Raw genomic sequence first — 24565 nt, 5'->3', positions numbered from 1 at the left:
CAGGTCAGGAGCACAGCAAGTCAAGGGCTTCTATTTGGTCCGCTGGCATTTCGGCCTCGGCCTGGCCGCCCCGGCCCCACGGGAAAGGAGTGCACAAAAGCTTGCGTTCAGCCAGGGCAGTCCAGCTGCAGCAGCCGAAAAGGGTTGCGGGGAGGAGAAGGCTGAAAAAGGGTGTCTTCTAAAAACAAGTGCAGCAGGAAGCAGCAGCAGTTAGTTGTCTACTCTAAGCACATCAGTCAGCAGGCGCAGTGGGAACAGCCGATGGATGGAGTGAGACAAGAAGACATGAAGGAACAAGGTCACAGGCCCGTGTCACTCTGCAGCCTTTGGGGAGGGGTGGGAACCTGGGCAGAAGAGGTGGGAATGGTTTCTGTGTGCTCCCAGCCTAGCCTTCTCCAGGAGTGTTGGCCAAGGGCTAGAAATTGTCCTAAATCCCTGGATTGGGACGTGTTGGCAAGGCCCGTGGGTTACCGATGCTCCCCGATGACTGAGATGGTAATTCCTTAATGAGCTTCCAGGGAGAACATGTCCTAACACTCTAGTGCCATTTAGCTAGCATTTTTGCCACCCTCACAAAAAAGAATGGATACAGTGATATTTTACTTCATTCAGGCCCTTCATAGAATACTTATGTTGGTCCATCCCGATGCTTAAACAACAAAAAAGAATATGGCAAAATAATCACAGTCTAGGTTGAAATAAAGTCCAAAGATGGGGTGACTGGTGACTACAAATGGAAAAGAAAAGAAAACGTAGGAAGAAAAATAAATAAATGAATGGAATAAAAACAGAGAAAATAAGGTAGGTACTTGGACAAAGACGGAAAATAGAAAGAGTAACATTAAGAAATGAAGTCGAAGGCCGGGCGCAGTGGCTCACGCCTGTAATCCTAGCACTCTGGGAGGCCGAGGCGGGCGGATCGTTCTGAGCTCAGGAGTTCGAGACCAGCCTGAGCAAGAGCGAGACCCCGTCTCTACCAAAAAATGGAAAGAAATTAATTGGACAGCTAAAAATATATGTAGAAAAAATTAGCCGGGCATGGTGGCGCATGCCTGTGGTCCCAGCTACTTGGGAGGCTGAGGCAGGAGGATCGCTTGAGCCCAGGAGTTTGAGGTTGCTGTGAGCTAGGCTGACGCCACGGCACTCGCCCCAGGCAAGAGAGTGAGACTCTGTCTCAAAAAAAAAAAAAAAAAGAAATGAAGTCGAGAATTAAAGAAAAGAGGCAAATTGAGTGGAAGGTGCAGGGGACAGAGGAAATACACAGGGGCCACCTGCAGTGACACCAGCTGGGGGGACGTGGAAGGGCAGAGGGAGGAGGAGAGGAAAAGGGAGCGAGGGGATGAGAATGTGTGTCTGTCTATCAGAGGGCTGATGTGTGTCACAGATATGTTCTTCCCGGCAAAAGAAACACAATGCCTTTGCCTGCTGGACTGAAAATGTGCGTCTTAGTAAAGCAGCTGGCTTGAAACCCGCACCCCTTCTGAAATCCCGCCCCCCACCCCAGAAGAAATCAGCTCTGGCTGGGGTCTGGGGAACCTGGGTGGAGGCAGTGAGACGGAGGAGGGGAACGGCAGCCTTGGTTAGGAGTAGGGCTACGGTCTCTGTCCAGACAAGGGGCTGTCTCACAGACACGCCCTGCGGCTGTCGGGAGGAGACGGTGGACTAGGGCCAGGGCAGGACTCAGGGTCCAAGGCCGTGGTGACTGATCCTCAGGCACGCAAGGACAGGGCCTCGGGGACGAGGCCTTGCACCTGCCATCTCCCTGTGGTTCCTCCTGTGCACGCTTCCTTCGGCTGACTGGAAGGAGACTGGGCCCTTGTCACATTTTGTGCAGTTTATGGACAGTTCAGAGGTTACTGCTGAGACCTATCTGGCAATCTCAGGTGTCATGTGATTTGAATACGTAGATAAATGCGGCTTTTGTTACTTTAATTCCGCCCACTGTTCAGGCATTGCCCTGCGAGGAACTAGAATATAAACAATCACTGAAAGCCAGACTGTTAAGATGAGCTGGCCCTTAAGTTTTCAGAGAGATAAACTAACACTTTTTTTTCAATATGCGGGGGCTGTTTCTTTACACACTGCAATTACAGTCAGAGGGGAGAGGGGAAGCTCGCGCCTATACCGACACTCCACGTTGCTGGTAGCCGTGAATGGAGTTACTGTTAAGCCTGGAATGTGAGCTAAAAGGAACTATATTTTATTCACTCAAATAGGACCATTTTGCTGTACTATGGAATGCTGGAGAATGATGCTCCAGGAATGCACATCCATATTTATAAGGCTTGTTCCTATAGTGTGCAAATGCCAAGCACATCATATTCTGCAGCCCTCTCGCTGCCAGCGTCTAGATTTTCCCAGATCTTTCACAGCCATTCTTCAGACTAAATCTGCAAGAGCAAAGCAGAAATAAAAATAAAGTTGCTGTCTTCTTGAGCAAACTACAGATACTTCCATAGTTAAAGCGAATTAAAAAAAAAAGAAGAAAAGAAAAAGAAAAAGCATATAGATGGAAAGACACTTGCTCTAGAAGAAGTGGCTAAGAGAAGGCGTTTTTATTCTTTGTGTCCTTGACAGTTGCATTAGGTGTCAACATCCTCAAATATATGAGTTTGACATTTGTAAGTGAAATCTAGCTGAGCAGGACAGACTAGCTACTGAGCGTGGAGATTTTCCCTCCTATGCCAAATAATCGGTGGCACAAAGAGACTAAGCATTTCCCGACAAAGGTGTGGTATAATTCTAAAAATTACCCGCAGGCTTAGACTGCGGCAGCCCTGCGTGTTATCATCAGTTAGTGCATGCCTCCCAGCCTGGTCTTATCTCAGACAAACAGGCACCCTCCCTAATCCATGCTCTGGGCAGCTGCAGGCAATGTCAAGGTCACTGTAGCCCAGTGCAATGAAGTGCAAAGCTTCTGAAGCCATGCGTGTTACAGCAGGTGAACAGTGACTCTGGACAGAGCGCAGATTTTAAGACCTGGAGGGGCCCTTCAGATCACCTATCACGGCATCCCCTTACTTTTCAGGTGGGGAAAGCGTCAGAGAGGTTAAACGGCTTCGCCAAGGCCACACAGCCAGGTGGTGGTAGCTCTTTATTTCTCTTTATTACCCCGCATTCCTCACTCATTCAAATGGTATTCACACTGCCAGCCACGGAGCAACGGACTTGTTATGTGCAGGGTCCTGAAAAGGGACACCATGGTTCATTTTGCCCCTATAACTGTCCTGTATATTAAAATTTGTTCTATGTACATGTATTATTTTTATGCTCAGAAAAAAATAGGTAATTTTTCTTTGGAAAAAGAAATTGTGGCAAGTGGTAGAGTCACATAATTCAGGAAAGGGCAGGCTGGTTTATGCTGTGCTCCGTCCTTCTGCACTCAGTGGGGCAATTTCGGGACAGTTCTCGGTGAGATGACCACGTGTGAACACTAGAGGGCAACCTTTCCAAATGCAGTCACTACAGACGCTCTTCCGTGGGGTTCCCAGGGCTCCAAGGGCTGGGGAGTTTCCTAAGCCACAGAGAAAAGTGTTTTGTTTTGTTTTTTAAATGGCATTCCAGTAGAAATCTCATTTCCAAAAGAATGTCTAATAATGGTGGGTAATCAGCTCGCCAGGAAATTCGCTGTCAAATAGGTGTTAGCCATTACGTTCCTCTTTTTAAAAATAAACATACACACATACACAAAGACAATTCCAGACATAAAAACATACATGCCTCTGACACAATTAAACTCTCTCATTCCATGCTGGCGTCTACAAGGGGGCGGTCTTTTAGGCTGCTTACTAAGCATCAATACCAGCATAACGTTGTCATGGAAAAATGCAAAGCATTCATGCAAATTAATAAAGTTACTACTATTTCTGACTTACCAGGAACATACTGCTTAGTCGACTGAAAAATAAAGCACAGTCCTTTGGGGGTGATACGGTTATATCTTAGGTCACTCCAAAAATCACATTTTCTACGCTAATGGTCCCCACTTCCCTCCTCGAAGAGCAAACAAAGCCTTTTACAAATTATCAAAGATACAACTACAGAGCTGAAAGGAAGCTTGTGAATCCATGCAGCAGACGCAAAATTAGGCAGACCTCATAGGAGTAGATGGTGTCAAAAGGAGAGCATGCAAATTAAATAGTTATTCTGCTTTACTCACATTTTACTCCTTGTGTTTATAGAACTATCGCTTCAAGGAAGTTAGTCGTTTAACATTTTATTAATTATGACACCAGACTCTTGAAATCAAATCATGCCTTATGTTAGCAGAAATACCAGACACTCACGTATTTTTATTGCTTTTCTAGAACTCCAATACTGCAGAATTATTCAATATATTTTTTTACAACCCTAAATCTACTTCTCGGAGTGGCAGTGGCACGTGATGTGATGTTTCAGAGCAGATACCATTTAAGACAAATTATTATCTAATTTTTAAAGAACTCCTAGAAAGCCCTCATAAACTACAGCTGTCGTGTGGACTGAAAACCTGGGAGTCATCCTCTTTGAAAGGGGCTGTGATGGGCCAAGGGGTGAGAACTTCTTAGGAATAATATTCCAGGAATCAAAAGACTTGAAAAAGGAGGAGGGTCAAGGTGGTCTTTGGCCAGCACCATCCTCCCCTCTTCTCCAACCTGTGAGAAGTGACAGCTCACTTTTCCTTCTGAGTCTACAAAAAGTGTCACGAGCACAGCCAGGTGGAACCCAGAATGGAGCCTGCTTAGGAAATGCTGGGATCGAAGGGACGTGCCCGGGTCAGATCTGAGGGCAAGGCCATGGCCTCGGGCAGTGGTGGCAGCATCTAGGCAAGGTGGGCGTGGTGCCAGGTGTTGGCTACTTCCCCGTTTGCCATCTGCTACATTCAGCTGAGTGTGTGTGGAATATGTGACCAAACACACGTTCCACAAAACATCACAAAATACACAGAAACAAGAACATCTCAAGAAGATAGAGAATTTTCTTTTGAGTACCATGCTTCATCGTACCAGTAGGTACCGAGGCCAGCTGTTCCTTTTTTCTTTCTGCTCATTCATTCGTTCATTCATTTAATCCTTCCTGGTTATAGACTTATAGACAGATGGAAATCGGCAGCCTGGAAAGCCTCCAAGCACGCTCACCTTGGAGAAGTGCTTGCTTAGGCATTTCTTTGGGTGAGAGAATTCCACCCAAGCAACTGGTCAAACCTACAAAGGCAGACCCTAAGTGTCTTTGCTCTTCTCACTTTTCCTGGATTTCACATTCTTTCTTTCTATTTTTTTCAACACAGGGTCTCACTATGTTGCCCAGTCTGGTCTGGTCTCAAATTCCTGGGCTCAAGCAATCCTCCCACCTCAGCCTCTTGAGTACCTGGCATTCCAGGTGTGTGCCTGGCTGATTCCTTGTTATTCCAGGCACCTTTGGTGAAGAATCATTAACTACATTTTCATTGCTAGGGAGTTGCCACCGGAGTCAATTCTAGGTAGGAAAACTGCCCTATTCTGCAGAGTGAACAGGAGGAAAGTTTAAGAGCTTTTCCTTTGAGATAAGGCATCTTGGGAAACTAAGATTTACAAACACAGCAGAAAAATAAAGAGTCTCACCATTCACTGTCCCATGACGGAGACTCAGAAAGCAAATATGTGCTGTGCGTGCTCTTGGTTGACAGCCAGCCCCAAGGCAGGGACTATGAGCAATGCTTAATGGTTGGACCTCTCTCCTCCCATCCAAGTGCTATAGCTTCTCTTGGGTATTTGTTCCCATGTCCAGTCAAAAATGAGGGAACAATTTGAGAGAAAAAGAGAGGGTGTGTCACTCAGGTGGGTACAACGGTGACAATGTACCTCTCACAGGTGGACGGGAGGTTTCCAGAGAACCAAGTCAGGTTCAAGAAAGCAAAAATTCTCATCAGGAGTGACCCCTGACCTCCTAACCCACTACTCAAGGACAAACTAGCGTTTGTTCCCAGTCCCCTCCACAGCCGGGTCCCTCCTGCGGCTCTGACCTTCCAGGCTCAAGCTGTCTTACCTGAAGAGTTTTGACTTTGCCCAGGATGTTGTCCTGTGACATTGCTTGAACTGTCTGCTCACTTTCTGCTCCCCCATCAGGGATAAAAATACTGTCATGAGAAAACGCCCGGGTTCCCATAGAATAGTTGAAGGACCTGGAATGCAAATCACGTGCTTCATTTTATTAGGATGATAACATTCCTTTCGACAATTCGGTTTTCTGTTCTTCCTGCTTTGAGGGACTCCACCCACATTCCCTGTCTTTTCAGCAAGCACTGCTGGCTCTGTGTCCCTTTCTGCGGGGGTCGGCCAAGTCGCTGGGCAGACAAAAGGGTCCTACAGGAACGGGGGAGCATGCCTCTTACCACACCCCTAACTCCGAGCCACCCGTGGAGAGAACGCAAGACAGTAATTTATTTGTGTAGGATCCAGGACAGAAGGCACAGCAGAACCTTTAACTGGAGGAGCCTTTCTCCAGCTGAGCTGTCACTATCAGTTCTGTCCCAGTAAGTCTCGCCAACCCGCATTTATCAAGTGACACACAAATCTAGACGTAAGAGGCAAGAGCTTCTTTCTCTTAGACTACAACCAAATTGGAAGAAAGATACACACACCGCAAACAAAGACTTTTAAGAGCACTAGAATTGTTGTTAAGGACTATAAATGCCTTAGGAATTCAGAGAAAGGGGAAGAAATCTGTGTGAGGGCCATCCTGATAGGCGCTGTGTATACTGAATACCTTAAAAGTGGCGGGTCCCTAACAAGAAACACTGCTCAGTTCAAGAGTTACACTTGGAGGAAGTCTGACGTGCGCCTGACAGTGAGGTGGAAGCCATGTGAGATGCAGGAGGAGGAGGCAGCAGGACCAAACTGTTCCTTACTGATCTTGAAGCTAACTGGTCCCCGGGAACGCATACACACTGAGGCCGCTAGCTCCTCACGGGGGGCAGGAAGAGCGGCTATGCCCTCCCCACGGCAAGGCAGGCACATTGCCACGATGCCAGGCAACACAGGTAGCACTCGGAGGGCTCAGAGCACCACTTCTCCCTTTTCTCCCCAGAAAGGGATTCCAACGGGAACTTTTCTCGGTGATCAGGCCCATGAGAAAACAGCCAGCACTGGGGGCAGTTGCTTCCAGGGGGTGCTTCCGAACTGAGTTACAGAATGCAGCACGCAGGGTCTCGGGGCGGCTGGACTTGTTATTTGCCAGGTCTACACCTTGTTGGGAAGACATTACCAAATTACATCATCTAATTTGCCGAATTACAGGCAGCATGGTAAAAAAAGGTGTGAAGTTTAGAAACAAAAGACTTGGACGTCAGCTTCCTGGCTGTGTGATCTTAGGCAATAAATACTATGATTATTATAACCACCCACCCTTACTTTGAGGAAAACACTGCGTGGGGAGTTTTACTTTCATTATCTCATTTAATCCTCGTCACCACCGTCTTGTTACAGATGAAACTCCAGGGTAAACAACCTTACCTAACGTCATCCAATTGAAGTAGTATTAATAGAGAAACTCAACTCAGCTCTGCCGAATACAATCCCATGCCAGCCAGCGACGTGCTCTAAAGCAGTGGCCGGTCTTAGAGTATTGCCACCCATGAGTGACACAGGGGATGGGAGAGGGAGACAGGATACAGATGGGCCAGTTAAAATTACTAAATGGCTAGAGTAATGAGTAAGCCTTCAGCTAAATAACACAGGACACCATGTAACAGCAACTCACTTTACGAAATAGGAGGTGTCGTTTTAAGAAACACAAAGGGAAATTAAATATGTCGTTATCTCCCTGTTCTCAGAGAATTCGAGACCTATGTTACAAACTGAGCTTCTAGGTTCACCTAAAAATGTTATGAAATATACTTTTCACTCAAAGTTATGAAATCAACCCTTTTAATATTCTCCGTCTAAACTTCTCTTTCAGCCTCCTGGTGATGATTCGGATGAGGGAAGAGGTAAATGACTTCATTTCTACACTGCGTTTTTGCAAAGGGCTTACAGACATGTACAGGTTCTCAAATATTCATGTGAACATATATCTGCCCATGAACATGTCCATTTTAGATGCTCAATAAATGTTTGCTAATTCCTCGCAGTTGTGTGTACAGAACATACCAGCGCCAGGCTAAGCCCCACTCCAACCTCGAAGTCAATCTGGACTGCGACATGAAGTTCGCTGCCCTGCTCCCATTATTGTTTCCATGTAGGCTAAGAACTGACACCCTCCCGCTCTTCTGTGTTGCCCCAAATGGTCCTTAAATTGATGTCCACTTATCACCCCCTTCCAGATGATCATACTGAAAAATAGAGAAAACAAATAGTAGTAGTAGTAATAATAGTATAGTATAGTATAATAGCGGTAGTCACAGTGGTAACATTAATTCTAGCTAAATGTTAAAAAGGTTTGCATATGTGCTGACCTTTTTAACATAACATCTAAATCCTTTTGATACATAATACCTAAGCCTTACGTGGTAAGCACTATTTTAAAGCCTATTTTATACAAGGAAACTAAGGCTCAAAGACAGTGATTAATCTTCCATAAATTAAATAACTGTCCATATGTGAATTTGTTTCTGGCCTCTGTTCCTTTGGTCTGCTTATCTGTTTTTCAGCAATAACCCTATACTGTCTTAATTACTGTAGCTTTTTAAGGCTTGATATCTAGTAGTTTTAAGTTTTTCAGCTTTGGCTTTTTGGGGTTTTTGTTTGTTTCAGGGTGGCTATTCTTGTCTCTTAGCATTTCTACATAAATTTACACACACACACACATACCCCTAACACACTCTGAGATTACTTTTGGGATGGCACTGGATCTACAGATAAAATTTGGGTTAAGTAATGTCTTTACAATATTGAATCTATTAAGTTATGAACATGAGATATTTCTTCATGTATTTAGATCACCTTTAATTTCTCTCAACATTTTGTAGTTTTCTGTATAGACATCTTGTACATAGTGTGATACATTTATCCTTACATATTTAGTATTTCTGCATTTACTATAAATGATATAGGTTAAAACTTTTATTTTCTAATTTTTTGTTGTTGGAATGTAAAAACACAACTAATTTTTGTATGTTGATCTTATAACCTGAGACTTTGCTAAGTTTATTCATTAATTATAGTAATATGACTACTGATTATTTTGGATTCTCTATGTATAAAATCAGGTTGTCTCCAACAAAGATCATTTTATTTCTTCCTTTTCAATCCTACATCTTTCTGTTTTCTTTTCCTTTTTTCTCCCTCTCCCACCCCTGTTATACTGAATTAGCTAGAATCTTCATGCAAAGCTGAATAGAAATGGTGACAGTGGCCTTATAATGTTCCCAAACTCAGGGAAAAAGCATTCAATATTTCACCATTAAGTATGATGTTAGCTATAGAATTTTTGTAGATCTGCTTGTATTACTGCTTCTTTGAAAAGACACATGATCTGTCTTTTATTTATAGATGATTAAAAAATTTATCTCTTTATCTTTGGTTTTCAGCAGTTTTACTCTGGTGTGGTTAGGTGTGAGCTTCTTTTAATTTATTCAGCTTGGGTTACAGTGTTTCTTAAACCTGTGGCTTGATGTCTTTTATCAGTTTTGGAAAATTTTCAATCTTTATCTGTTAAATATTGCTTCTGCCCCATTTTCCCTCTAATCTCTCTCTGATCCTCCCATGTAGACCCTTTTAGCATGAGCCATATGTCTTTTATTCTCATTTTTGTGTCTGCCATTCTTTTTCCTCAGTATGATTCAATCTGGATATTTCTATGGACCTAGCTTCCAGCTCACTAATTCTCTCTTTAGCTATGTCCAATCTGCTAATAAAACCATATATTGAGTTCTTAATTTCAGAACGATTTTTGGGACTCAAATTTCCATTTAATTCTTCTCAATAGATTCTAGTTCTCTGATGAAATTCTCCATCTCGTCAACTATTTTCTTGACTATATTAATCACAATTATTTCAAAGGCTCTGAAACTCCAATATCTTAGTCACCTTTGGGTCTCTTTCTATTATTTTGGTTTCCTTGTACTCTGTTTCTTAGAGGCCTGGTAATTTTCTTGTTGTATTCCATATATGATGCATGAAAACTTTTAGAGGCTCAGTTCTCTCCTTCCAGAGAGGATTCGCCTGATCCTCTTGAAGGCAGCAAAGAGCAAAGGAGCAGATCGCCTCAACCCAATCACAGGCTGAGTTGATTCATGGCTGGTTAGTAATCTTTGTAGGGCTCAGAAAACCTCTGTTTTGTCCTCACTTCCAGGGTATAGTCCTCATAGAGTTTCAACCGAGAGCCTGTGTTATTTTCTAAGGTCCTTTCTCCTTGGCAGACCTTGAACCCCACTTTGTGTTTTTCTAGCACCACAGACTGTCAAAAACTCTGTCCTGCTTTTCATTTTCAGCCTCTTTCCCTGTACGGCTTTATCAACAAATGACTCAAAAGGAAAACTGTTGTCTAGATTTGAGTTCTTTCTTCTGGGCTTCTCTTCTCTTGGGGATCGTAATGCCTCACATCCTAGTTGTCTTGGCAGCCTCAAACTCCAATTTTTGTGTTCCCAGCCCCATGAGATTGCTTCCAGCTCCGCTGCCTTCTTTTCCTCTTGACAGACACCCTCAGGCTTTCTAGTCTCTTGCCCTGCACCAAGAATCAACAATCCAAAGGACCTATTAACTGGAGACCAGAGGCTTTCAACAGGCTTGAGTCAGTTCCGAGGGGAGGTGCGTTTTATTAGCACTAAGACAAACTCGGAGTGGCCTAGAGCGTCCTATTCTACCTACATCTTATAGCATTTAAGCCCTGTGATCTCGGCCATTGGGGGTTTGGAAGGACAGGAGGGAAGAGATGCTGCTGATTCTCCCTTACCCCACCTCCTCTTCCCTTTCACGTACCAGAGTCTCAGGGTCCTACCTAGGTGCTCTCAGAGGCTGCTTTAGAATAAATGACGCAGTGCTCTCGGGCTTTGGCAGCACACAGACCAAACTACAGGGCTGTTTTGAAGGGCCTGCTTCTGTGCTTAAAGTTGTGAAAGAGCTCAGGAAACTCAGCCGAGGCCTGTGCGGGCCATCCCACTTTGCTGTAATATATGGATAGGATTTATCATGCTAATAACTATGCCAGCAGCAACGTCTTAGTCCATTCTGCATTGCTATAAAGGAAATACCTGAGGCTGGGTAATTTATTTTAAAAAGAGGTTTATGGCTGGGCAAGGTGGCTCACACCTGTAATCCTAGCACTCTGGGAGGCCGAGACAAGAGGATTGCTTGAGGCCAGCAGTTACCGAGACCCCGTCTCTACAAAAAATGGAAAAATTAGCTGGGTGTGGTGGCACACACCTGTTGTCCCAGCTACTGGGGAGGCTGAGGCAGGAGGATCACTTGAGCCCAGGAATTGGAGGTTGCAATGAGCTGTGAGGATGCCACGGCACTCTAGCCCCAGGCAACAGAGTGAGACCCTGTCTCAAAAAAAAAAAAAAAAAGAGGTTTATTTGGCTCAGGGCTGTGCAGGCTCTACAAGAAGCACGGGGCTGGCATCTGCTTCTGGTGAGGGCTGCAGGAAGCTTTTACTCAAGGCAGAAGGCAAAGCGGGAGCAGGTATGTTACATGGCGAGGGAGGGAGCGAGAGAGAGAGAGAGGGGGTGACTACACTCTTAAATGACCAGCTCTCCTGTGAACACACAAGGCAAGGTGAGGACTCATTACCTCAGGGAGGGCACCAAGCCATTCATGAGGGATCCGCCCCCAAACACCTGCCACCAGGCCCCACCTCCAACACTGGGATCAAATTTCGACATGAGATTTGAAGGAGACAAATATACAAACTGCATCAAGTAATATAAAGTTCATACTTTTTAACCTTTGCTCACGGGAAACTTTTATTTTTATTATTATTACTTCTTTGGAAGCCATTTCAGACTTTGTCTTCCTGGACCGCGCCAGAGGAAGTTGCTGGCAGGACGCTCGGTCACCCCCAACCAGGGCAGCAGGGGAGGCCAGAAGGCTTGTTCTTGAACACGTAAGACGACATTTGTGGGGACTCTCAGAAACAAGGAGAGGAGCGCTGAGGGCAACTGAAAGGCCAAGGAGTGTGAAATTGTCACTGTCACCCTGGCCTTACTGCCAGCCTATTGTCATACGATTCACATCTGTAACTGATCTCCCACTGAAGTGTTTTCCAATTCTGCTTTCTCTCAGAACCTATGTTACTCTTAAAGCAGTTCATCTGCTCAGAAGCTGCTGCTGTTTCCTCTACGCCAAATCCTGCCAGGTGCAGCTGCAATGGTTGCCCGGCACGCAAGGCTCTTCGTGGCAGGGCCCTGAACGACGCTGGCTTGGTGGAACGCGGGGGTGCCTCCCTCTGGAACCTGGTGCTACCACTTACCAGCTGTGTGGCCTTCATCAGGCCCCACAGCTCTAGTGCCTCAGTTTCCTTAACTGCAAAATGGGGATGATAACAGGACCTGTCTCACTGAGCTTTTGTCAGGATTAAATGAGCTGCGATGCATAAAAGCACTTAGAATCGTGTAAGCACTTAGTTAAGGGTTCCCTTTATTATCAAATGTCACCCTACTTCAAGCATCTTGTGAAGCAAACACCCAACTCAGTCCCCCAAATCCCTTCCCCGGGCTCCATGCCTGCATAGGCGCTTCCTCGCCACGGACGCCCAACACCCGTCTCTCGGTTTGGGTCCTACCATCCTTCAAGGCCCAGCTCAAATCTTCACGACCCCCTACACCCTTTCTTGCTTCCCTTTTGTCCCTCTGACAGTCCTCTGCACGCATCTCCTGCTGTTTGGTGTTGTGGTTACGTGATCCTGCCTTCCACGAGAGGGAAAATAAAAGTGCTCCGTGTATTACAAAGAGCCACGCAGATGCGATTATACTAATGATAGTGGTGTCATCTCCAGCCCAGCACGGTGGGGGCATGAGGGCAGGGGCGACGTCTATGATCTCTGTTTCTCCCATGGTGCTTTCTGCAATAAAATCTGTGAGTACATTTTTTCAGGAACGAGTATGTGACGAATACCGTGGGGTAAGCTAGGTTATCGGGTGGGTTTTCTACAGCGAGGCCACCACGGGAAAGGGAAGCGTGATGCAAGTGTGTTGATGGGAGAAGGGAGGATATTTGCAGACCACAGGTATTTTTCAGGTCACTGTGGAAAGCTCCGAGAAGCCAATGGGTGGGCACGTCAGGAGGCTGTTCAGCCTCTCCAAAGGCTTCTTCTGGGCCTTCCTTTCAACTCAAGTCAGAGAATCCTCCAGGCTTTGCTTCCCACCTTCTATTCCAAACTCTCTCTCTCTCTCTCTCTCTCTCTCTCTCGCCTACTTTTCCTGGTGTCTGCGCGTGTCAGTTACAGTTCTTACTTGCAAGCAGTAGAAACTGCCTTGGTCCTACTCAACCAAAAGACGTCCTAGAACTATAGCGGGGGCTCGCGAAACAAAAGCACCAAGAGTGCAGGCTTGGAAAACACTGGGGTTAGGAGAGCTCCAGAGACTGAGGGACCATAGCAGCTGTCACGCTGCAGGAAGAACCAGTTACAGCTGCTCTCGGAGTTGTGAGCCTTCTATCTTTGACTCACCTGCCAAGGCAAAGTCCTAGGAGAGAAAGTGTGGCTGGTCAGGCTGGGCCACATGCTCACGCCAGGCTGCAGTGGGAGGGGAAACGGAGGACATGGCCCTTTTGGCTTCTGTCACGGGAAGCAGGCACTATGTCCTAACAGAGCACACAGCAGGGCAAAGGTGATTCCCTAAAAAGGGATTTGGGTGCTACTGAGAAGGGTAACTGGATGCTGATGTCTAAATGACCAAAAATAGCCACCATGGACCTACGTCTTGATTCTCCTTTCCAGGGTAGCCCACCTGGGTGGATAAGCCATTTGCACAGACCTTGGGTTTTGATTCTCCTCCCCAGGAGGCTGCCTTTCGTTCTTGGTGGTGTGGGCTGCTACCTGAGAGCAAAGGATGCCACACCCCACGGTCCTGGGGTGCCTCAGTCCAAGCCCGGCGCTCTGTGCCCCCGAGTATTTGGAGAAGTGGCAGAGATCAGACAGAGGGCGCATGATGGGCCTGCAGCTCCGGGCACTGGAAGGTCAGAGTAGAGACAGAAGGTTTTTTTCTGTTTGTTTGTTTTCTTAAGGGGTGGTGGGCTGTGAAGAGGGGTGTTTAGTTGCCTTGTTTGTTTTTGTTGAGACAGAGTGTCACCCTGGGTGGAGTGCAGTGGCATCACTGTAGCTCGCTGCAACCTCCAACTCCTGGGCTCTAAGCAATCCTTCTGCCTCAGCCTCCGGGTAGCTGGGACTTACAGGCACATGCCGCAGTGCTCAGCTGGGTGTTTTGTTTTGTTTTTTCTCCCTCTCTTTTTGGTAGAGATGGGGTCTCACTCTTGCTCAGGCTGTTCTCGAACTCCTGAGCTCAAGTGATCCTCCCACGTTGGCCTCTGAGAGTGCTAGGATTACAGGCGTGAGCCACTGTGCCCGGCCGAGCAGAAGTTAAGAAAGACGAAGCAAAGCAAGCTAAATTAGCCCTGCAGTCATGCTACTCCCTGCCTCACCTGCGAGGCACTCAGTGCTAAGGAGAGCAGGGAGGCTGCAAGAAGAGCCATCTCCATCTTAATACCTGTTGTTTGGAGCGACTGTCTGCAGTAGAGTCTACGTGAAAGGAACAATGAAAAGCAAGGGACGGTTTGCTAGGGGAAGGCATTTCTTGGAAAGTTCACCTCATTCACAACACATGACACAAGATGGGGATGGTCCCCTTTCTATCCCTGGCCTTTGCTGTCTGTGTGTGACACCTGGAACCGTGGCAGCCACTTTGTGACTATAAGCGACAAGCCTGAGGACAAGAGCCCACTCCTTGAGGATGCTGGAGAAAAAGGGACTCAGGCTGGATCTGGATGAGGTTGCTGGGCTGCTTCACCAATGTTGTGACTTGGAAAGTCCCCCAGACTTTCTGGTACATCAGACAATATATTTCATTACAGTTAAAGACACTAGCAGTTGTTCTTTTGGTTACAAATGAAATCATCCCACCTGATACAGCCTTCTAGCCAACACTCTAAGCCTTGGGCACATACTAAGACTCACTGACATCATCTAACCTTGGAGTGCGAGCCTACAGAGGGAAATTCTCCCCGTCCAAAAAAGGAGAGGGCTTTCTGCAGCTGCAAGGCGAATGCATGCCTCCGGCCAGCCCTCCTACTCCTTGTCCTTTGTCTTTTTTGGAAAAGCATCGTGTAATTTGGGACCATAGATATTGGGTAATTACTATGGCAATGATTAGGGATTCACTTCAGGAATAAGGAAATATAATTATGGTCCCAATTCAGCTTGTTTCCATGACAACAGGGGCAACTGCAATTGATCAGCAGTTTTCTTCCTAAACACATCCGTGAGTCTCATTCAAATGAAATGTTAAAGAGCAATTAAATAGCCTCGTCAAACAAACTAGAGTTGCTGCAAAAGACTGGAATCAGATTATAATTTGTGTGGCATCTTAGAGGCTCACTCTGGACTCTGGTATTCTATGAAAATATATGGTAACCAGTAGGCTACAGAGCACCAAATTACCTGTTACAATAGAAACAGATATGTCATATAAATCCAAGGAAGAGGAGGACAAGTTTGGAATCTTAAAATACAGAATCTTAAAATTGGAAGTCAGAGGGTCACCTACTCCAGCCCCTAGGCCCAGTCCTGTGTCTACATCACATGGGACGAATGATCATCTAACCTGCCGCTAAAGCTCTGTTGGGATTCCCCGGCCTCCATGCTATCTGTTCCACTCCTCAGTTTCCCCATATGGAGAAAGATCTTTTCCTAAATCTCTCTAGTTGTCGTTTGAATCAGTTTCCTCTTGGTTCATGCTCTGGAAATAGAACACTAGTCATCAACATCCTCTTTATCTCAATAATAATATTAACCTGCATTTGTAAAGTGCTTTATTGCGGATGGTCTAATGTCAGATGCATTTTTTTTGGTCCTTATAATGATCCTGGGAGACAGCATGTCCACGTAACAGATGAAGGGGCTGGTTAAGGTCACACAGCTCACGAGTGAAAGCACCTGGCTGCACAAGAGGTCCCCAGTCCCGATCTGCCGCCTCCCCCACACGGCGCACCTCTAAGAATTGCGGTGACTGGTCCATCACCCTTCTGCCCCCTAGATTTATTCCGCTCTGCTCTATTCATTCTCCCCCTTACTCCCTAAATTTCATTTAGTGGGTTGTGTACCTCTTTTCTATTCCCTGTTCATCTTCAGCACATCCAGGTTCCTAAGGACACAGGATAAATGACCAAGTAAAATAGGTTTTTTTCTGTCTTCATTCTCTGAAAAGTGGCAAGGCACACGCTGGTAACCAGGGAGGCTGAGCTTCATTGCAACCTTGCTGGTGATATGTTATGTCATGACACCAACCATGTAATCTTCCCTTTCCAGCATGTCAGTGGGACAATGACACTCTTTACCGTGGTGGGAAACTGGAGGAAAAATTAGATGAACAGTGACTTGTGCAGTGGGAAGAGCCGGTACGGTAAAAAGAGCAACACTGATTCATTCATTCATTAAATGAATAATCACTGAAGGCCTGCTATGTATACACAGTGACAGGGGCTGGGAATACGCTGGGTGGAAAGCCGTAAGGAAAGGCAAAGGAAGCTGGGAGAACAATGTTGGGGAAGGGGCCTGATCGAGACAGAGGGGATAGAGAAAGCTTCCCCCCCCACACCTCCGAGGAAGGCGCATTTGTGCAGAAGAAGTCAAGGAGGAAGAGGAATTAGATAGGCGAAGCGGGTGGAGATGGGAGATGGGCTGTTCCAGACAGAAGGATTACCCTGTGCAAAATCAGCAGGCTTGGATTCTAGTCACGGCTCTGACACTAATAGCGCTGTCATCTCTTTGAGCCTCAGTTTCCCCATTTGTAAAGTGAAGGTACTGGATCAAGACTAAAAATCACTCTAAACCTTTAATTGTACATTCCCACCAGCAATGCATGAGGATTCCAATTTCTACATATCCTCACTGACACGGTTTGAGTATTTGCCCTCTCCAGCTCTCATGTGGAAATGTGATCCCCAGTGTTGGCGGTGAGGCCCAGTGGGAAGTGTCTGGGTCATGGGGGCGGATTCCTCACGAATGGCTTTGTGCCATCCTTGCTGTAAATGAGTGAATTCTTAATCTATTAGTTTTCTTGAGAGCCGATTGTTAAAAAGAGCCTAGTACCTCCTCCCTCTCTCTCTCCTGTTTCCTCTCTCACGTCATCTCTGCACACACTAGTTCCCCTTCCCCTTCTGCCATGAGTGGGAGCAGCCTGAGGCCCTCACCAGAGGCAGACACTGGCACCATGTCTTGTACAGCCTGCAGAGCCATGAGCCAAATAAACCTTTCTTTATAAATTACCCAGCCTCAGGTATTCCTTTACAGCAACACAGACAGACTAAGACCTCATCAATACTTGTTTACTATCTATCTTTTTCGGTTGTAGCTTTCCTAATGAGTGTGAAGTGATATCTCATTTGTGGTTTTGGTTTGTATTTCCCCCATGGCTAATGATGTTATGCTCCCTTTCTTATACCATACACAAACATTAACTTAAAATGGATCACAAACCTAAATGTAAGAACTAAAATGATAAAACTCTTAAAGAAAACTAAGGAGTAAATTTCCATGACCTTCATTAGGCAGTAGTTTTTTAGGTACCAAAAGCACCAGTGACAAAAGACAAAATAGATAACTTGGACTATATCAAAATTAAATTAGACCCTAAGGGGTCTCATGATGTTTTATGTGGGTTTTGTTTTGTTTTGTTTTGTGACAGGGTCTCACTCTGTCCCTCCGGCTAGAGTGCAGTGGTGTTATACTAGCTCGCTGCAACCTCAAACTCCTGGGCTCAAGCAATCCTCCTGTCTTGGCCTCCCGAGTAGCTGGGGCTACAGTTGTGTGATACCAAACCCGGTGAATTTTTTTTTTTTTAGAGATGAGGTCTTGCTATGTTGTCCAGGCTGGTCTTGAACTCCTGACCTCAAGTGATCCTCCTGCCTCACCCTCCCAAAGTGTTGGGATTACAGGTATGAGCCACTACACCTGATGTACAAAATTTAATTCTGATATAGTCCAATTTATCTGTTTTTTGTCACTCGTGCTTTTGGTACCTAAGAACCAAAAACCTAATTAAGGTTACAGAAGTTTACTCCTTTGTTTTCTTTTAAGAGTTTTTCAATCAGTTCTTACATTTAGGTCTGTGATCCATTCCCTGCATTTCCACATAAATTTTAGGATCTACTTGCTAATTTCTGAAGAAGAAAAAAAGACAGTTGGAATTTTTATAGGGACCACATTGAATCTGTGGGTCAATTTGGGGAATGTTGCCATCTTAACAAATTATGTTTTCTAATCTGTGAACATGGGATGTCTTTCCATCTGTTTAGATCTCTAATTTCTTTCAATGATAGTTTGTCATTTTTAGTGTACAAGTTTTGTACTTCTTTGGTTACATTTATTCCTAAGTATTTTATTATTTTCGGTGCTATTATAAATGGAATTGTTTTCCTAAATTCGTTTTCAGATCATCCATTGTTAGTGTACAGAAATACAATTGAAATACAAAGACTTCAACTTTGCCAGGTACAGTGGCTCACATCTGTGATCCTAGCACTTTGGGAGGCCAAGGTGGGAGGATTACTTGGGGCCATGAATTTGAGACCAGCCTGAGCAACATAGGGAGACCCCATCTCTACAAAAAATTTTTAAAAAATTAGCCAGGCACACAGCTGTAGTCCTAGCTACTCAGAAGGCTGAGGCAGGAGGATTTCTTGAGCCCAGGAGTTTGAGGTTGCAGTGAGCTATGATGATGCCACTGTACTCTAGCCTGGACAACAGAGCAAGACCCTATTTCAAAAAAAACCCCAAAACTCCAATCTCTTATCCTACAACCTTGCTTAACCTTGTTTATTAGTCTAATAGTTGTGTAAGTATGTATTCCTTAGGACTTTCTATATGTAAGATCATGACATCTGCAAATAGAAATAGTTTTACTTCTTCCTTTCCAAGATTAATGTCTTTTATTTCTTTTGCTTCTCTAATTGTCCCAGCTATAACCTACAGTACTGTACTGTACAGTGTCGAATAGAAGGGATGAGAGAAGACATCCTTGTTTTGTTTGTGATCTTGAAGGGAACACATTCATTCCTTTACCATTCAATATGGTATTAGCTGTGGATTTTTCTGATGCTCTTTACCAAGTTGAAGGCGTTTCCTTCTACTCCTAGTATTCAGTGTTTTTTTTCTTTTTAAATGATCATGAAAGGGTGTTGGAGCTTGTCAAAGGGTTTTTCTGTATGTATTGAGATAATTAAGTGGTTTTTGTCATTTTATTAACATGGTATATTATATTGATTGATTTTTGTATGTTAAACCAATCTTGCACTCCTGGGATAAATTCCACTTGATCGTGGCATATAATCCTTTTATATGTTGCTGGATTTAGTTTGCTAGTATTTTGTTGAGGATTTTTGTGTCTAGAGTCATAAGGGATATTGGTCTGTGGGTGTTTTTTCTTGTGAGGTCTTTGCCTGGTTTTAATATAAGGGTAACGCTGGCTTCATATAGTTGGAAATTTCCCTCCTGTTCTAGGTGCCACGTTTATTCTAACATGAAAGTTTCTGCTCATGCCATTATCTGACAGGTTCATGCCTTGCCTCTCAGCTACTCCAAGTCCTGCCCGTCGTTTGGAGCCAGTTCAAGGCCTCCTCATTCCTGAACCCTTTCCTGACTGCTCTAGCCCCAGAGTGAGCTCGCCTGCTCTGGATGGAGCCCCTTTACATCTCATTGTGCTTACAGCTGGCACTTAATATAAGTGCTGTAGCTGTGCATGATACAATAAATACTAGGTGTTCAACAGAAACTGGAAGCAGGACAGGTGAAGTCCCAGTGAGTAGCAGAGCCTCAATCAGGCAGCTGGAGGCAGGTGGACAGCTGACCTAGCGACCCAGGACCAGTGTGACAACTCAGGGCCATGTGACTAGCTCCTCAGTGAAGCTGCAGCCTCCCTGAGAGGCAGAATAGTGGGCGGTTTCCTAAGAATGTACTCTTTATTGCTTGAATAGTGGCTCGGGGACTTACCAGCTATATGATCTTTGGCAAGTCACTCTCTAGCCTAGTTTTCTCACCTTTGAGCTGGGGACAATAATGTCAGCTTTAAAGAGCCATGGTAAATATTACATGAGTTCGCCTATGCAAAACACATCGTATTAAGTTCAATCGGTGGTACCTTTACTACATGCCATTGCATATTCTCAGTAAAGACAGGGTCTTTCAAGATTCAAAGGAATCTTGAAAATGCTCCGTAATACATCCCACTCTTTAGGAAGTCACAGGACACATTAGCATAGCGAGAGATTTGTCAAGTCCCACATAAATGCTCCTATTTATTTTTGCCCAGAATTTCCCAAACCTATTTACCAAGATGATTGTTTCCCCCTTTTTAAATGTAACATCTACTTAACACACTACTGGAAACATAATATTTGTTGTGTTTCATTAAGAAAAGAAGTCACATCAAATTGTTAAAAACTGATCATCTTTTATTGCTTCGCTTTACCCAAAGAATGTGTAATTTAAAAGCAGCAGCCTAGGAGAGATAAAGGCTTCTAACCTAGAGAAAGAACAGAATGCTTTAAAAGCCCAAAGGAAATGGAAAATTTCAAGCAGAAGACCAGATCAATAAGGAGCTATTCTTGGCCATGAAGACATTTCTAGAATTACAGATTCTTGGAGTTTGACAGCATGTTAAAGGTCAGCTCCTTTAAAGCTAAAATTCACACCCAGTGCAGAAATCCCACCTTCGCTGGCCCTGCAGACACATGCCCAGCCCCCCATTTTTAAGCAGCTCTAGTTACTGGGCTGAAATCTGCCTCCTTGGAACTTCTACCCAAGATTATGTTAATGGAATTTTGAGTTTTGTGTTTTAGTGAGAACTGTTCATTCTGGAGACAGCAAATAAGATGCACAGAAAGTTTGTTGAATCATTATCACAATGTAAAGTAACATGTCTATTAACTGAGCAGTGAACTGAACATAAGAATTTTGGGGAACAACATTTCATTTTCTCCATCCATAAATAGGGTGAATAATCCAAAGTTCGGCTATACTGTAAGCAATGCATGTAAATATTTACTTTGTGGGTAACATTACTTCTAATTGCCAATTCCCTAGAAAGAGGGAATACATATTTTTAATAAATTACTTCTGTTTTCTTGTGTTTCTATCTTTTTTTTCCCCCAATGTTGTCCAGGCTGCAGTGCAGTGGCTACTCATAGGCACAATCATTAACACATTACAGCCTTGAACTTCTGGGCTTACGTGATCCTCAGACTCCCGAGCAGCTGGGACGATAGCCACGCACAACCACACCCAGCTCTGTGTTTCTATCTTAAAGTATTTAAAGTGAGATTTAAAAAAATTCATAGTTCAAAGCTTATCCTTATGGCTTCCTTATTTATAAGAAGAGTTGATTACAAAAACAACTGTTTAATTAAACTATAGTACATGTCTCATAAATGCAGGTTTACAAACAAGAGCCAATAATGAGAACAGGTGACATTATTAGAAATGTAGCTGTTTGATTCAAAGTGGAATTTCCCAAAGCTTTGTAAAATCTAAAACCTTACAGAAAACCCCAAGAGGTAATGGAATATAGGACTTATAGGGGATGAAAACCGCAGGGTCCAGGCTACTCTAAGAGTCCAACATGATTCAATTAGAAATTGGACTTGGAAAAACCATAACCTGCTCTAAGGATGGGTCGTGTTTTCATAGGTCTGTCCTTCCAAAGGAGAACTTTCCAGACTTGACTTCATTTTGTGTTAAACTGCTACTTGGTCACATCCTGGTATGTGTTCCTCATTCTGATACTGTGCAGCCAAAAACGTTCACATTCCTATTTTACAACTGAAGAAATTGATAAAATCGAAACTGACTGCTACTGCACAATACTCAAATATATATCAGTACTGACATTCCAGCAGTTGGGTCAGTGACAGCTGTGTTCACCTTTCGGTTAAATCCCTCCCTTCAGTTAAATTCAACAGTTTTCTTACCCTGAAGGGTAAAGGCAATAGAAGACAAATACTGGCCTGCCAAGGAAGGAGTCAGTTTTAGGACTAACAAACGCTCTTGGTGAACACTGTAACGCTTAACATACAACTTGGCTGAGGGTTTTGTAATTTGGGCACAACAATAGTGTCCATTAGAATTTACTTACTGACACGCACCACAGAGGATGTTTTGTCTTTGTCCTTGAAACACAGCAAGAGTATCACAGATTATACCATCTAGTCCTTCAACTTAACTTATGCAGTTCCAGGCATTCACACATTTTTTTGAGCATGTAATAAGAGGCTGAATAAAACCTGGTCCATGACTTCGTGGAACTGACAGTCAAGCAAGAAAGACAGACAAGCAAATCAATAGTTTCCATAGAAAGTGACAAGCTCTTTGCTGGAACCAGGCGCACGATGCCCGGGGAACACAGGCAAGGGCAAATAAATCAGCTCGGGTTGTTGGAAAAGGCTTCTCAGAGGAGCTGGTTTCTAACCTGTCAGTATCAGTGTTTAACCGTCTGTGACTCTGACTCCAATTCCCAGAACTCAGGTGAGAAAGCACCTCCTGATCCTGCTTTTCTGAGTTCCTGACACTGTCTCAACTAGATTTAGTGCCCGTGTTCTATGAGGGGGGAAAAGGAAGTAAAGGAGGGAGAAAAACAAAGAGTAGGAGTCATCGAACACACACAGGCTCCAGAAGTTGCCAGGGGTTAAGGGTCACCACCTGTGCCCAGTCTGCGTCCTCGACGAGGGCGTAGTATCTTGCCCATGACACCCTTTCTCTTCGCGAAGCAACAGCACATGGGAACACGGTCTTCTCCAATCTGAGGAACCCTGGGGAGCTGAGCCAGCGAGGTGCTGCCTCCCACCACGAGCGAGGACAGCCAAATGCTCGCCCCAGCCCTGTGTGCACCGGAAACTGAGCTCAGACTCATTTGCTAACTCTCCAGGGTGGCTTCTCCACAGAGGACACCCCGAGTCTTCCCCCTTCCCAGAGATGGAACACGTTTGTGATTCTCTCCTGTCCGCTGAAACCAAAACCAGCACCTACCTCCTTTGGGATCCCATCCCCACCCTGGGACTCCACCAAAGACCTGAAAAGCAAGCCTAAGTTATTACCTTAGACTGTCCTCCAGCGTCTCCTCATCCGAAGAGAAAGTCCCATTGCTGACACTCTGGTGAGAGTCACTCTTCCTCCCCACTGACTTCTCCCGGGACGACGGAGCGTCTTTCTTGTTCCTTTTGCCAAACAACTTCTTAAAAGGCTGGAATTTGCCTCCCTTCTTCTTGTCTGCGGATCACAAGATAAACACACACACGCTGCAGTCTGGCAGGGCTGCACCTTGGAGCCTTCGAGCAAATTACAGCTGAACGCCTCTGGCCAAGGCAGCGGGGCAAAGGGCAGCCGCCGGCCCCAGGGAGCAGCCAAGCCCTGGGCCAGGAATGTCAGGACCAGCCCTGATGCGGCCCGTGCACAGTGGCAGAGCAGAAGAGCACGCTGAGTCCTCTGTCCCCCAGGCTCCCAAGACACTTCTGGGGAGAACAGGAAGAGGCTCCAAGCTTCATGGTGGCCAACACAGCACCCCTTGGCACATGCTACCCGAAGGCGGTGCCTGCTTTCTTTAACAAAGCAGATGGCCCGCGCCCTTCTCCATGGATGAAGCTGAGAAAAACATGTAAGTCGGACAGGTGTTTAAAAAAATTTATATATATACACGTATTCTCTTTGAGAATCATTCTCTTTTGGCCTTTATTAGATACAGAAGACAACTGTTAACTCTCGGTGTAAGCTTTGCCCCCAATTCCTCTATCCCATATATTTCCAGTTTACTTCTCTTGTCTGTTCTTAAAGTTTACTATGAAGAGCCCCGAAGGAGTTGCTATGAACATCTTCCCATATATTACTTCATCTAGTCGGGACCCGGGCCTGCTGCCAACATTTGCTACAGATGTTTTAGGTAATACCTTTCAGTTCTGCTCCTTTGGATACAAATTCCTTCACATTTCTCCACTCCCACCTTGGAAAAGAAAGTGTAAATCACCCTCCCCTAGAAGAAGCATCTTCTCAGATCTTTCTCTGTTCTTTAAGAAGCTTTAAGAACCACTTATGCAGTGGTCTGACAATCATTTTCTTAAAAAATTGTTTAACCGTTACTATGTACCACGGCTGTAAGAACATTATAAATATTAACTCGGTTAATTCTCACAATAACCCTATTACGTAGATACCATTAACATTCCCATTTTACAGATGAGGAACCTGAGACATGGAGAGATGAAACGTATCTTTGAAGAGGGAGTCGGAAGTTTTGAAGGTGAAGGAAAGACAGAAGCTGACACTGTGAATAAAAAAATACCAGCACAAAACACACAGGCCCACTCCCACCCCACCCCCCCAGCTGACTGTCAGAGGCCCCAGGTTCTACTGGCCAGAATCTACAGAGGGATCTGAGTATAAAAATGAAGTCAACGATGTAACAAGCTAGACATCG

General features: G+C 44.9%; 1 protein-coding gene across 1 annotated transcript in view; it reads right to left on the bottom strand.

Moving 5' to 3' along the window:
- The window catches only part of KIAA1211 (KIAA1211 ortholog), a 103453-nt gene that overhangs the window by 19968 nt on the left and 58920 nt on the right, over positions 1-24565 (bottom strand). The window contains exons 2-3 of the mRNA XM_012641108.1: positions 23193-23364; positions 6004-6139 (exon numbers count right to left, since the gene is read on the bottom strand). Coding sequence (XP_012496562.1) covers positions 6004-6123 — 120 coding nt within the window. The 5' untranslated portion in view covers positions 6124-6139; positions 23193-23364. The remainder of the gene's footprint in view (positions 1-6003; positions 6140-23192; positions 23365-24565) is intronic.

Source organism: Propithecus coquereli, unplaced genomic scaffold (assembly GCF_000956105.1).
Source record: "Propithecus coquereli isolate 6110/MARCELLA unplaced genomic scaffold, Pcoq_1.0 Scaffold162, whole genome shotgun sequence".
Lineage (NCBI taxonomy): Eukaryota > Metazoa > Chordata > Mammalia > Primates > Indriidae > Propithecus > Propithecus coquereli.
The sequence above is the reverse complement of the archived record's forward strand: the minus strand, read 5'-3'. Positions and strand labels throughout refer to the sequence as shown.